We start from the raw sequence: 14,565 nt of genomic DNA, 5'->3' as shown, positions 1-14,565 counted from the left end.
GTAATTGTCAAGAAAATCTTTAGATATTTTTTTTTCAATTTATAAGTTTTTTTTTTTTTTTTAAAGGATTAAGTATCTAATTAATTAGTAGAATATTATTTCTAGTCTGTTGCAGACAAGATGGCGGCGGGGTTTTAAAATGGCGGATGCGCGCGCATATTTTTAAATTTGAAAATTTTTTGAATTATTAAAATTCAAATTATTCCAATTATTTTTTAAAAAAATATATAAAATTATGTATTGGTAATATTATTATTATTATTATTATTACAAAAATTCTGTAAAAAATTATACTTTGTTTCATATAATTATTAAAACAAATATATTGATAAAAAAAAACATACATAAAATTTTATATGATTCCTATTCAAATATTTGCGCCAAATAAAATTTAAATTTTCAAAAATTCGCGCCAAATAAATTTAAATCCTTCGCGCGCGCATCCACCATTTTGTTTTTACACCAGACGGCCATTTTGTCGTCTAAGTTTCAAAACTTCGTTTTTTTACAATAAAATCGTTAAAATAAAAGTAATTAAAAAATTTTTTTTTCTAATTATCAACTTTACAAATTATTATTTATTTATTTTAACTTTTTCACTCATAAATTTTGTAATTCGATAAAAAATACGATTTAAAAACAAAATTCTATAAAGTTTAATAGGCCTTTAAAAAATAACTAAAAAAAAAAACTTATTCTGAAGCTACCTTCATTAATTATCTCTTGAAAATTGATAAATACTTAAGTCCTTAATTAATAATAAATTATTTGTACAGAATATTTAAACATTGATTTAAAGTAGTAACAGTAGATTGTACAAGAGCCTTGAGCACCAGGAGGTCGGGGTCCAGGTGGAACTCGGAAGTTTCGATGGCGTCCACCAGAACTCGGTTCTGCTTCTCGAGCTTGGTCAGTACTTCCCGGCAGTTTGCGAACGCGTCGAGGACCTCGAGCTTGTCTACTGGAGTCCTGGGGGTGGTTGAAGAGTGCTCTCGAGGCGGCAATGGCGGGTGGCTGCTAGCTATCGCTCTGGTGTACATTTCTGTAACTGCTCGCAATTTGTCGACCCATTCTTGCCGCGCTCGAGCGTCTGTGGCTCGTAGTTTAATCATATCACCTAGAATTTTTTTTTTTATAAAATATTTTTTTAAAAAATATCAACTTGTAATGAAAATTTAAAAAAATCGTCAGCTAATTTTAAAATCATAATTTTTTTAATAAATTTTTCTTGCTATTATTTATTTATTAAAAAAATTATATCAATTGTTATATTGAAAAAAATATTGCAAAAAACTAGAAGTAGAAATTAAAAAGAAATTATAAGTGCAATTTTTTATAAATACTTTATGTCAGATTAGAGAAATCAATTATATAAAGAAAAAAATATTTGAAAAATGATAATTAAGTTAGCCGACAACTAAAAAATTAAAAAATTTTTTTTATTGAAAAAATTATTACAAAAAAATAAGAAAAAAAATTTTATATGTAAAAAACTTGAAAATATTTGTTTCTCTCATTGTTGATTTTATTTTGGGTTAATAATAAGTCAAACTTTTGTTTAAAAAAAAAAAAAGTTATTATTATCTTGAGAAAATTTCATAAAAATGCTTTCGAAGTGAGACTTACGAAAAAAACTGCAGTAATACCCACACTTACCCTACAGTTTTTTAAGTTTTTTACAAGTGAAATTTTTTTTAAAATCATTTTTTCAATAAAAAAAAATTAGAAAAACGGTTGACCCTACAACTTCCCGCTAATTCCATACTTAGGCGCTTAAAATTGCACCAATGGCGTTTTTGAGCTCTTCGAGCACAAAAATACAATTAATGGGTTATTTTGAGCTCTCCAAGCTCAAAGAGATTGTTTTCCTATGCTTTTGAGCTCTTCGAGCTCAAAAGTCTGATAGGGATTTGATGACACTATTTTTTGAATTTTTAAACCGCAATAACTTTTGAATGAATAAACCGATTTTCACGCGGTTGGCAGCATTTGACGCAGTTTTTTAAGCCTCACAAAGAATCTTAAATTTTGAATTGATCGCGCTAGTAATTTTGGAGTTATTCCGAAATAACACTTTTTTCGGTTTTCTTTCGTTCACGATATCTCTCGAACGAATCAACCGATTTTGACCGGACTGGTGGCGATCGACGTAGTTTTTTGAGGTTAAGAGCTGATTAGTTTTTGGAATTGAACTATTAAGCCGTTTAAAAGTTATTCCAAAAAAACCACATTTGAAAAAAAATTTTTTTTTCAGTTTTTTGAAGATTTTTCAAAATCTATTGATCTGAATCGGTCCAAATAGTTATTAAAAGAGCTTTACGATGCATTTTACCGAATTTCAATATTTTGTCTAGTTCAGTAATTATACTAAGTTGAAGTAGTAAAAACATCAATTTTTACGATTTTCAAAATTTCAAAATCCTGTCATTTCCAAATTACTCGCCCGATTAAGCTCATCTTCGAACTTAACCTTGGTCTTGATCGATAGATAAAGCATGCTGAGTTTGAGAAGAATCGGTCATAAATTGAAAACGCTATTATGCTGACAAGCCGCGTTATATCGTATAAATATATACTAGCTGTTACTCGCCCGCTCCGCTGGGCGCTTTATAGAATTGCATTTTTAGATCTAGACTTGAAATTTAATTAGAGTATTGTTTTGACTTGCACAGATTCTATCGGATTGGCATGCACCTTTTACCCATGTAATTATTCTAGCTACACTGATAGAAGGATTTCTTAACATTTAAGAAGATTTCTTTGTATTTAAGAAATCATTTCTTAAACATCATTTTTTAGTATTTAAAAAATATTTCTTTGTATTTAAGAAATATTTCTTAAATACTAAGAAATATATATATTTTTTAAATACTACGAAATATTTATTAAATATTAAGAAATATTTTTAAATACTAAAAATGATGTTTAAGAAATGATTTCTTAAATACAAAGAAATCTTCTTAAATACTAAGAAATCCTTCTATCAGTGTAATATTCATTGTAACTTTCAATGTGCAATCATTATAACATTCCCGTGTTTTTCTTACAAAAATTAATAATAATTGATATGAAAAAAAAAATTTTTAATGAGCATTGAAAATTTCAGTTAAAGAAATTGCAGGTCTCATAAGTGAAAAAATCTGCCTAGTATGTAAACATAACCAATAGAATTAAAAAATTTATTTTAAACAAATGACAATCGAATAGAATAAATTTAGTTACAATAAAAATTCATTATTTCTAAGTGAAAAAAATATAGCTTCCGGATAAGTAATCACCAACATATCATATACTAAGATCTTCTCCAAAACACGCTGCATTTTATGGTATAAGTATTATTCCGATCGGTTCAGTAGTTTTCGCAGTATAACCGCACAAAAAAACCAGCTCTCCATTTATTGGTATATATATATATATATATATATATATATATATATATATATATATATATATATATATATATAAATATAAATATTTTTTATATTATTTTTTAATATTTTTAATATTTTTATATAATATTATTTATATATATATATATATATATATATATATATATATATATATATATATATATATATATATATAAATATAAATATTTTTATATTATTTTTAATATTTTTAATATTTTTTATATAATATTATTTATATATATATATATATATATATATATATATATATATATATATATATATATATATATATATATATATATATATATATAAATATAAATATTTTTATAATATTTTTTAATATTTTTATATAATATTATTTATATATATATATATATATATATATATATATATATATATATATATATATATATATATATATATATATATATATATATATATATATATATATATAAATACATACATATATAAACTTTTGAACTATATATATTTTCTGACTCAGCTCGACAAACTAAGTCAGAAAATGGGTAAATTTTTCAAAAGTTGCGCCATGAGGACGGCTGCAATAGTTAGATTTTTATAAAATCTACTAAAAATGACTCACCAGTAGCAGAGTTGACAGTAAAAGTATTAGAATCCTCATCACTAGGAGCAATGACAGCTCCAGCTAAATAAATAGAGCACCTGGGCCGCTGGTTTTTCTCAGCCTCGCTGAGGAAGTAGTGTAGCTCGCCAGTCTCCGGGCTGAGGATGAACCACCTGAACTGCCACCCTTTCATGGCATTCGTGTACTTGTGCAATTGTCCTTCGTACCGGTGTCTCAGCGATGGATTCATTTTTTAAGTATTTTTATTATATTATTTAATTATATATTAATTATTTTCTCTACCGATTTTAAATTATTGTAACTTTAATTAATATTAATATAATATAAATAAGTTTTTTTTATCTACACTATTTACACAAGTACTGCTATTGTTATTTTATGCTTAGACTTTAATAATTTATTCATTATTAATACTTATTGTTTAATTATTAGCTTTTATTTCAATTGTCATTCAGCTTTTATTTATTTATATTTACTTTTAGACGTTTTTAGGTTATGCGCACTGAAGGTACTTTATGCGTACAGAGACAATGGAAGATGTGAGAATGTTTATATAGACAGATAATATATCGGCGGTGCTAGTAAGTGTAATAAACACCTGCTAGATTTATTAAGTAGTTTTTTTTTTAATTTAAAAAAAAATTAATTCAGCAGACATTTAATAATTTTAAAAATTTTGGTGAGAAATAAATTATTACAAAAAAAATTGGGAAAAAAAATTGACACCTAGAAATTTTAAAAAATTAAATATGCAATTTTTTATAAATCATTTTTTTGATAAATAAAATTAAAAAATAATCAAGTGACTGCTAACTTTAATTTCATAAAAAATTATTAAATTAAAATAAGCAGTCAATTTACAATTTTTCAATTTTATTTAACAGAAATTTTTTTTTTCCAAAAAATTATTTTTGAAAAATTGCATTTTTTATTTTTCAAAATTTCTACATGTAAATTTTTTTTTCCCATAATTTGTTTGTTATTAAATTCTTAAAATGATCAAATATATGCTAAATTAATTTTCCTAAAAAAGTTTATGAAATTAAAGTTAGTAGCTACTTTACTATTTTTTTTTAAATACATTTATTTTGAAATTTTTTTTTTTTTTAAATATTGCAATTTCAATTTATTAAAATTTCTACAAGTCAATTGTTTTTCTTTTTTTTTTTTTGACTATATAATTGATTTTTTGGAAAAAATTTTTCAATTCATCAAATTTTTGTAAAAATAAGAAATTATAGTTAGCAGTCAATTGACTATTTTTTTTTTCAAATAAATTTGTTCTTAAAAATTATTTTTAAAAAATTGCATTTTTAATTTATGAAAATTTTTACATGTCAACTTTTCTTCCTAATTTTTTTGACACAATTTACTTTTTATAAAAATTTTTTTTAATTTATTTAATTTCTGCTAAATTAATTTTAAAAAAAATTTGAAATTAAAATTAGCAGTCACGACTATTTTTTTTTTTTTTTTTTTTCCAAATAAATTTATTTGATTTTTCATAATTTGTTACAAAATTTCTTAAATTATTAAATATCGTCTGAAAAAAGTTTCATATTATATTTAACAAAGAAATTTGTTTCAAATAATTAAAAAAATAAAATGTAATTCTTAATTTTTTTAAATTTCTCCTTTTCAATTTTTTTTAAATTCAAAATTGACCGCCAAAACAAATTTGACCATTTCGCCACTAGATGGCTTAAATATTGCCACCTACCCGCACTCAGACTTACCACTCGCCGATATAATAGATAACTTCATTCACTATAATCAAAACTTATTCAAAAACTTGCAGGTTAGACCAAAAGTAAATAAACTGCCTGTTCATCATCCTCGCAAGTGACAAAAATTCAAAACCAGGCAGAAAATGATAAAACTAACCACGGAAATAAACCTCCAGGACTATATCCTGTTCTTGCCAGCAGTTGCGGTGGGAAATGTCGCGCAATTAGCGATTGACTTGCTCATAACTAGTCAAAATATGAAGAAAATCGGTCATGTTGCAAATTCCTGCTTCATTCCGATCCTCGGAGCGGATCCTTACGTCAAAGACTCGTCGGATCTCTGTACCAGCGCGGATTTCTATGTCCAGGAGAGCAACAAGCTAGTCGCTTTGCAAATCCGATCGCCTGCGGTCAAGAATCTCCAGGGATTCTTCAAGGATTTGGGAAAATTCGTCGCTGATCACGGAATTTCAAAGGTATAACTTACAATATACGTTTTTATATAACTCATATTATTTTTGGATAAGAATTTTTGTTTTTTAAGAAACATATAATTGTTTAGAGCATTATTTTGACCTAAGATGTTATTAATCCTGACGGTTTTGGAAATGCCGCAAAGATTCGATATTTATAAGATATAAATAATAAATGCTGTATTTTTACCGTACTTCAGTTATTTTAGCCAGTTTTTTTGCCGAATTATAACAGAAAAATTACGAAATAAATTCAGAATATTTACGGCAATACAATAGGAAAATTACGGGATATTAACAGTATTCAATAAATGTACCGCATATTTACTGTATATTTATTAACTCATCACCGAACTTTAAAAATCTTACAATCCCTACGCTTTACTTCCAATGATTCTTTGATTAAAATGAAAAACGTAAGAATTAATGGAATAAAAATGAAAATTTTAGAATCTGCACATTTTTTATGACATTACTTTAAATACAGCAATCAACAAATAATACTAAATTTTTGCAATTTTTTAATTATATCAGTATAAACGCGGCAAAATTGCAGTATAACTTCGGTATTATTACCGCAGAAACACGATTTTATTTTTGTAAAATTATAGTAATATTATAGTTAATACATAGATTTTTTACGGTAAAAATTCTAGAGTTTTACGGTAATTGAATCGTATTATTCTTGTAAATTTGCAGCAAAAGTACAGTAGAAATGCTGCGTACCCAGGTAACATATGCTTGAGCAAGATTTAGGTGACAGTGTCTTGAGCAAAACCCCTAGTTGCTGGTGTCTTTTTCTACATATGGGTCTTGCTCAAGTTCATGTAGAAAAAACTGCTTCAAGATTTATATATAACTAGCTCAAGACATCTTGTGCAAGAATATGAGACAAGTCCAATGCAAGGTGCATTGAAAAACTTTCTGACGGATTTTTTGAATCAGAAACTCACAAGACACTTATCCATGACTTGCTCAAGATTTGCTCAAGATGCATCATGCATTATATATATTTTATAGTACTTTTTTCCCTCCACTACTTGCACCCTAAAAGGTTAAGCTGAACGAGAAATGAGATCCACTGATCCTATAGTAAATATAGGAGGGGTAGAATGATGCGAACGGTCATTCGAAAATATTTGATCTTGAGCAGATCTTGAGCAAGTCTTGCACAAATATATTCAGCATGCTTCTAGTGTCAATCTTTCTCAAGAATTGACATAGTTACCCAGGTAACTTGTGCTTGAGCAAGATTTAGGTGCCAGTGTCTTGAGCAAAACCCTTAGTAGCAAGTATCTTTTTCTACATATGGGTCTTGCTCAAGTTCATGTAGAAAAAACTGCTTCAAGATTTATATATAACTAGCTCAAGACATCTTGTGCAAGAATATGAGACAAGTCCAATGCAAGGTGCATTGAAAAACTTTCTGACGGATTTTTTGAATCAGAAACTCACAAGACACTTATCCATGACTTGCTCAAGATTTGCTCAAGATGCATCATGCATTATATATATTTTATAGTACTTTTTTCCCTCCACTACTTGCACCCTAAAAGGTTAAGCTGAACGAGAAATGAGATCCACTGATCCTATAGTAAATATAGGAGGGGTAGAATGATGCGAACGGTCATTCGAAAATATTTGATCTTGAGCAGATCTTGAGCAAGTCTTGCACAAATATATTCAGCATGCTTCTAGTGTCAATCTTTCTCAAGAATTGACATAGTTACCCAGGTAACTTGTGCTTGAGCAAGATTTAGGTGCCAGTGTCTTGAGCAAAACCCTTAGTAGCAAGTATCTTTTTCTACATATGGGTCTTGCTCAAGTTCAAGCAAAAAGAACTGGTTCAAGATTTATATATAACTATCTCAAGACATCTTGTGCAAGATTATGAGACAAGTCTAATGCAAAGTGCATTGAAAAACTTTCTGACGGATTTTTTGAATCAGAAACTCACAACAGACACTTACCCATGACTTGCTCAAGATTTGCTCAAGATTCGTAATTCTCAGTAATTTGTTCATTTCTAAAGCATTTGTCAACCAAAAACTAACAGCAAATCTTGAAGCGTGACTTGCTCAAGATTTGCTCAAGATGCATCATGCATTATATATTTTATAGCACTTTTTCCCCTCCACTACTTGAAGATGTATTGACTCGGTGGTGCTCATTTTAAAGTAATTTTGTCTTGATCGATAAAACAGTAGGTCTATACTCTAAAAGGTTAAGCTGAATGAGATCCACTGATTCTATAGTAAATATAGGAGGGGTAGAATGATAAGAACGGTCATTCAAAAACACTTAATCTTGAGCAGATCTTGAGCAAGTCTTGCACAAGTATATTCAGCATGCTTCCGGTGTCAGTCTTTCTCAAGAATTGATATAGTTAGTTTATCGATAAGCATCTTCAGATTTTCTCAATTTTCTTACACAATTGTTGAGCTATAATCTGGCCGAAAGTTCTTGTACAAAGCTTGTTCAAGACTTGTCAATTGAATTTGCTACAAGTATCTGGAGCAAGACCCATAGGTAGAAAAAGACACTAACAACTATCGAAATTGAGACCAGACTTACTCAAGCCTTGAAAAAGATTGCTATATGGGTAACTACAGTAAAAAAACTGGCTAATATAACCTCAGAAATACTGTATTATTCCAGAATTATAACAGTTAATTTATGGTAAACACAAATATACCCCGCTAGAGGTCAGTTCTGATGATTTTTCTCGCAGGTGGTGATCCTGACCAGCGCCTGGGCCCATACCAGATCAGACATCCAAATCCGTACGGAGCCAATGCGCTTCCTGGCGTCTCCCAGCTGCGGAGAAATTTTCTCTGGTCTAGATTTTCTGGAGCTTGAAACAACCAAAGACGAAGCAGGTCGCGAGGGCTTTGAAATTTCTGGAGGGGGGTTCGCCTTGAAATTGCACGAATTTTTATCAAACCAGGGGATTCCCTCTGTTGTAATTCTGCGGTTCTGCTCAGAGGGCGACAACGTTCCTGATGCGGTCGCGGTTCTTGAGTACCTCAACAGATGGCTGGCTTTTGGGTTCGACGCTAAGAAGGTTAAGTTCCCGAACTCGTGGGAGTTTTTGTTCGGAAACGCCGCGCCAGTGGATATTTATTAGATTTTTGTATAATTAATAATTTAATAAATAAAAATTTGTAATTATATGTTAATTTATTTAAATATTAAAATTTAAAGATAAAAAATTTGATTTAAATCTGGAACTAGGCGAGGAGCTTTGACTTGGCAGAAAAAGCTGCGTAGGAAACAAGAGCGGCAAGAGCTACTGCTAAAAGCTCGGAGTTGATCCAAGGACCCTGGTACACTCCTGGGTTGGTCACTGTCACCACGGCGAGTGGCTTTACAGATGACGGGTCTTCGTTGTTACGGTGCGCTTTTCTGATTGCTGCGTAACTTTCTTCGTCGTAGAGTTTTACTTCGTAGTTGCCGGAATGGACTTTCTTTATGTCTTCAGTCCAGGATACCTGAAAAATTTTTTTAAATAAAATTTAGTGATGAAATATTTGATATTTCAATTTTTTTGTATTAAAATTTCTTAAAATTTTTTAAGGCTAAAATTTAATATCTAGTTTCAGAATTAGAATTTTTTAATAAAAAAAAAAAATTATTAGAATTTTTCAAATTAAATATCTTAAAAGAATTTTAAAAATTAGAATATTTAAAACAAAAATTTTTAAGACTAGAATTCAATCATAGAGTTTGAAAATTATAATTTTTCAATTTAAAAAATCATTAGAATTTTGTAAATAAAAATTTCTAAAAAAATGTTAATGATTAAAATATTTAAGAGTAATTTTTTTGGATTAAAATTTTTGAAAATTAAAATTTTATTGAATTTTAAATTTCATAAGATCAAAAATGATTTTATTGGTTCAGAATGTGCTAAAATAAATTCCTGAAGTTTTCTATAGCCGGATTTACAAATTTTTCAGACGAAAGGCTCATTTTTTGCCAAAAAAATAAAAATTTCGCTGCTGATTAAGAAACTATCAAAATTAGCAAATTATTGAAGAATTAAAGCTTGAATAAGGTCAAGTATCCAGTAGTTGAACAAGTTTCAAAGTAAAAAAAATTGAACCCGACTTTGAATATATAAAGATGTAATTATTAATTCAAATTAGCGATTTTCATGAAAATATAAGCAATTTTAAATTGATTAGCAAAGTAACAAAGATAATTGAATTTTCATAGATAGACTATCAAAGGAATAGTAGTTGAACAATCAATTTTGACAAGCCTTAGTAGTTTAACACTCCGAGCAGTAGTTAAACTAATAAAATATATGCCAATAGGCACACCAAAAATTTCCAACGTTTTATTGAAGTATCTAAAGAACTATAACATATTATTGATTAATATTAAAAATAATACTATGAATATTTAATATGTTCATTTGAAAATGATAAATATTTGTATTTAATTTTTTAATTACATTTTTTTGAATGACAAGCAATTTTTCAATTATAAATCAACAGACTCGATAGAGTCTGGCGCCAAGTTCCGTGCTCAAGCCAGACTACCGAGTGTGTATATACCATAAGCAGAACGGTTTTTTGAGGTTACAAATTTTTTCAAATTTATTTTGATTTTTTTATATGATATTTTATAATAGTAGTTCATGCTTTTATTACGCGTATTACTTGATTATTATCAATTATCTTTATAATTTCTATTTAAAATTATTAAAAATAATCAGCACAAACTATAGCGACCCAGATTTTTAGATTTTAACTTTTTCTTATGTAAAAAGCGGACGGCCAGAGACTAAATAATATAAGGATGCATGCTAATCTTATAATAGATGGGAAACTACAGTGAAAAAGATATTTGACAGCTTGCAATTACACACGCCAGGCGGCGCAAGAATAACTTTTACATGAACTATAGCTTAAAGGGGATAGTTTGCCACCGGAAATGTATTAAATTAAAATTGTCAATTTTTATTATAATTACAAAAAATCCTGAAATCCGAACAAAAACAGTTTCACTATAAAATAATCACCCCTGTTGAAAAACTCCTATAAGATCCCATCAAAAGCGACAAAAGCCACTTAGAAACTAATAAAACTTATGGGTTTCTAAGTGGCTTTTGTCGCTTTTGATGGGATCCTATTGAAATTTTAAACAGGGTCGCCAAGTCCACGTTCATAAGACTATTAAGAAAAAAAATTTTATTTCTTTACAAAAAGATATAAAATAAAAAATTAAAAAATCCAAGTAACCGATATGGTTGTATATGATTTTCGGAAATTAAAAAAAATTTTTTTGTAAATTTAAAAATTAAAAGAAACAATTTTGGAACGTACTTGATGTGCGTCATTGTGTACTTGAATTTTTTTTTTTTTAAAGTCCTAGTAGATAGATTTTAGGAATTTCATAAAAAGTGAAATTTTTCGTAACTACGCACACTAAATACGTTCCAAAATTGTTTCATTTAACTTTTAAATTTACAAAAAAATTTTTTTTAATTTCCGAAAATCATATACAACCATATCGGTTACTTGGATTTTTTAATTTTTTATTTTATATCTTTTTGTAAAGAAATAAAATTTTTTTTCTTAATAGTCTTATGAACGTGGACTTGGCGCGATTTTTTTACAGTGAAACTGTTTTTGTTCGGATCGGCTTTTCTCGACATGTAAACTTTTAAGTTAACAAAAATATAATTGTTTTGATTTATAATTGAAAAAACGTACAGAAATCAATTACTGTATCATTGAATAATTATAACATGCGCATATTACTCATAATAAATTTCCGAATTTTGTATTACAACAATTCGAAAAGTCTGTTCAAGTACTGGTCCCATTTTTACACGCTTTATATTAGCTTCACTTGTATGTCAGTTTGTTTGTCAGTAACTCTCCGTGGGTAATCTGCGCGCCTGCGGCCTTCCTTGGTTCTGGTAGCCGTTTCTCAGGCTCGCTCTCCGAAATCGAACTCTGATTCCCCGTATTTATAATATTTATAAATAATTATTTTTATTAGCTTCACTTGTATGTCAGTATGTCAGTATGTCAGTATGTAACTCTCCGTGGGTAATTTGCGCGCCTGAATATTTTTGATAATCAACAAATAATAGTTTAAAAAAACTAAAAAATCACGCTTTTATAAATAAACCAAACTAAAAAGTAAAAAATAAATAATAGTTTAAAAAAACTAAAAACACGCTTTTTATAGAAAACCAAACTAAAAAATAAAAAATAAATTTAAATTAAGAATAGTGTTAAAAATTTCAATAAATATAAATTAATAATAGTGTAAATAAAAAAAATGTATTTTATTTTCAAAAAGCGTGGGGTGCTTTTTAAGATACTAGAATTTGAATTTGCGCGCGCAAGCGCGCACCTGACTATAGCATTTGCATATATTTTCATGCTTATGATATATTCGACCAATCACGTTACGAATAGTTTGATGCCACGGGTTGCGGTCAACCAGTCAGATCGACAGCATTCCGAATTATCAAAATTTTAGAAAATTAAAAATTCCGCTACATTCAAAGTTTATAAAATACATTAACTTAAATATAATACCAGCCGAAAAACAATTTTGCAAATTATAAAATACCGAGCTATCGAATATAGGTAAACATAAATCTTATATTCCTCAAGAGTTAAAATTGATTTAATTTCGAAAAAAGTTCGTTCCGACGTATATTCATCCGAATACTCATCCATACGAATAATGATTCGGCCGAAAATTACTCATCCAAATAACTATATATTTACATTTTTCGGCTAAATGAGTGTTCCTCTGTTCATTCATTCTGGCGTAAAAATTTTCGTTATTATGTTTTTTAATTTATTGAGACTTTGTGACTTTGAAAGATTCTATTAATATAATTTTAGTTTTTTCATTATTCAAGTTTATATTTTTCGAAATTTTAAAATTTGTAAGATTAATTATTTTAAATTATATTTTATATTTACTTTCTAAGTTCTAGAAATTTATTAATTCGGAATGTTGTCAATCTGAATAGTTGACTGCAACCCGATGCCACATACATTTCATCTCAATTTTATATTAGGACTAGAATTCAAATTTGCGCGCGCAAACGCGCGCCTTGACTATAGACTTTGCATATATTTTCATGCATATGATATATTCGACCAATCACATCACGAATAGTTTGGTTTCACATACATTTCATCTCAATTTTATTATGGGAACTAGAATTCAAATTTGCGCGCGCAAGCGCGCGCCTGACTGTAGCATTTGCATATATTTTCATGCTTATGATATATTCGACCAGTCACGTTACGAATAGTTTGATGCCACATACATTTCATCTCAATTTTATATTAGGACTAGAATTCATATTTGCGCGCGCAAGCGCGCGCCTCATATTTATGGTCATGATATATTTATGTGTCATTTATGTATATTATATTCACTTTTAACCAATCAGAATGAGAATAAATATTTTCAACCAATCACATCACGAATAAATTGGTTTCACATATATTTCATCTCAATTTTATTATGGGATTTTATTATGGGATTATCAAAATGATAATCACTCTACTCATATCTGTCAATAAAATATTTATAACTATTGACACCATGCACCTCACGCTTTTTTTAAAATAAAATACATTTTTTTTATTTACACTATTATTAATTTATATTTATTGAAATTTTTAACACTATTCTTAATTTAAATTTATTTTCTATTTTTTAGTTTGGTTTTCTATAAAAAGCGTGTTTTTAGTTTTTTTAAACTATTATTTATTATAATAAGTGTTCAAATACTGGGTAAGTACCCAGTACTTTACCTTAATTAATATTTTGTGTGTTTACCTGGTATTTATTATCAGCACTAAGTCGAACAGCGGGTAGAGTTTTTCCTTCACATTCAGCGTAAAGTGAAATATCCTTGACTCCGTTGCTGCACTTGAGAGTAAACTGTGTAGTGAATGCCACGTTCGTCAGGACAGTCGCGTCCTGGGTTACATATGCCGTAGCAGTAACCTCTGGCTTGTCACATTTTTCTCCTCTAATTCCACTTACGACTCCGAGGACAACGCACAAAATTACTAGGCACTTCATTTTTTATTTATTTATTTATTTAATTTAAATTTATTATTTAAATATATTATTTTAAGTCACAATTTATTAATTTACTATTTTTTATTACAGTCTGCTCAGTGTATCCAACTGTTGTGAATGATAGTGTGGCGCTGTGAGTGTGTGCAGTGAAGTAATGTTTATGTCAATGTGTAATGTGATATGTGATGTGTCAAAATCAGAGCCACGTCACTGACGGACGTGGAATTTTAAAAGTTTGTCAGAATTTATTGACCAATGATAATTTAGAG

The 14,565-nt window shown here is 28.4% G+C and overlaps 3 protein-coding genes and 1 long non-coding RNA gene across 4 annotated transcripts in view; 2 read left to right on the top strand and 2 right to left on the bottom strand.

Moving 5' to 3' along the window:
* Positions 1–14,565, top strand: part of LOC123263646 — a 342,430-nt gene that overhangs the window by 241,099 nt on the left and 86,766 nt on the right. The window lies entirely within an intron of this gene.
* On the bottom strand, positions 652–4,546 carry LOC123263609 (oxysterol-binding protein-related protein 11). The gene is made up of 2 exons (XM_044726507.1): positions 4,015–4,546; positions 652–1,117 (listed from the first exon to the last, which is right to left on the bottom strand). Exons 1-2 carry the CDS (start codon positions 4,244–4,246, stop codon positions 765–767), a joined length of 585 nt encoding a protein of 194 aa, XP_044582442.1. The 5' UTR covers positions 4,247–4,546; the 3' UTR covers positions 652–764.
* LOC123263599 (proteasome assembly chaperone 2) lies at positions 4,536–9,390 on the top strand. Its single transcript, XM_044726496.1, has 3 exons — positions 4,536–4,556; positions 5,816–6,220; positions 8,949–9,390. The coding sequence occupies exons 2-3, from the start codon at positions 5,888–5,890 to the stop codon at positions 9,342–9,344; spliced, it is 729 nt and encodes a 242-aa protein (XP_044582431.1). The 5' UTR covers positions 4,536–4,556; positions 5,816–5,887; the 3' UTR covers positions 9,345–9,390.
* LOC123263615 (translocon-associated protein subunit delta) lies at positions 9,379–14,464 on the bottom strand. The gene is made up of 2 exons (XM_044726519.1): positions 14,048–14,464; positions 9,379–9,708 (listed from the first exon to the last, which is right to left on the bottom strand). The coding sequence occupies exons 1-2, from the start codon at positions 14,294–14,296 to the stop codon at positions 9,448–9,450; spliced, it is 510 nt and encodes a 169-aa protein (XP_044582454.1). The 5' UTR covers positions 14,297–14,464; the 3' UTR covers positions 9,379–9,447.

This window comes from Cotesia glomerata, linkage group LG4 (assembly GCF_020080835.1).
Source record: "Cotesia glomerata isolate CgM1 linkage group LG4, MPM_Cglom_v2.3, whole genome shotgun sequence".
Taxonomy (NCBI): domain Eukaryota; kingdom Metazoa; phylum Arthropoda; class Insecta; order Hymenoptera; family Braconidae; genus Cotesia; species Cotesia glomerata.
This window is presented reverse-complemented; position numbering and strand designations above follow the sequence as displayed.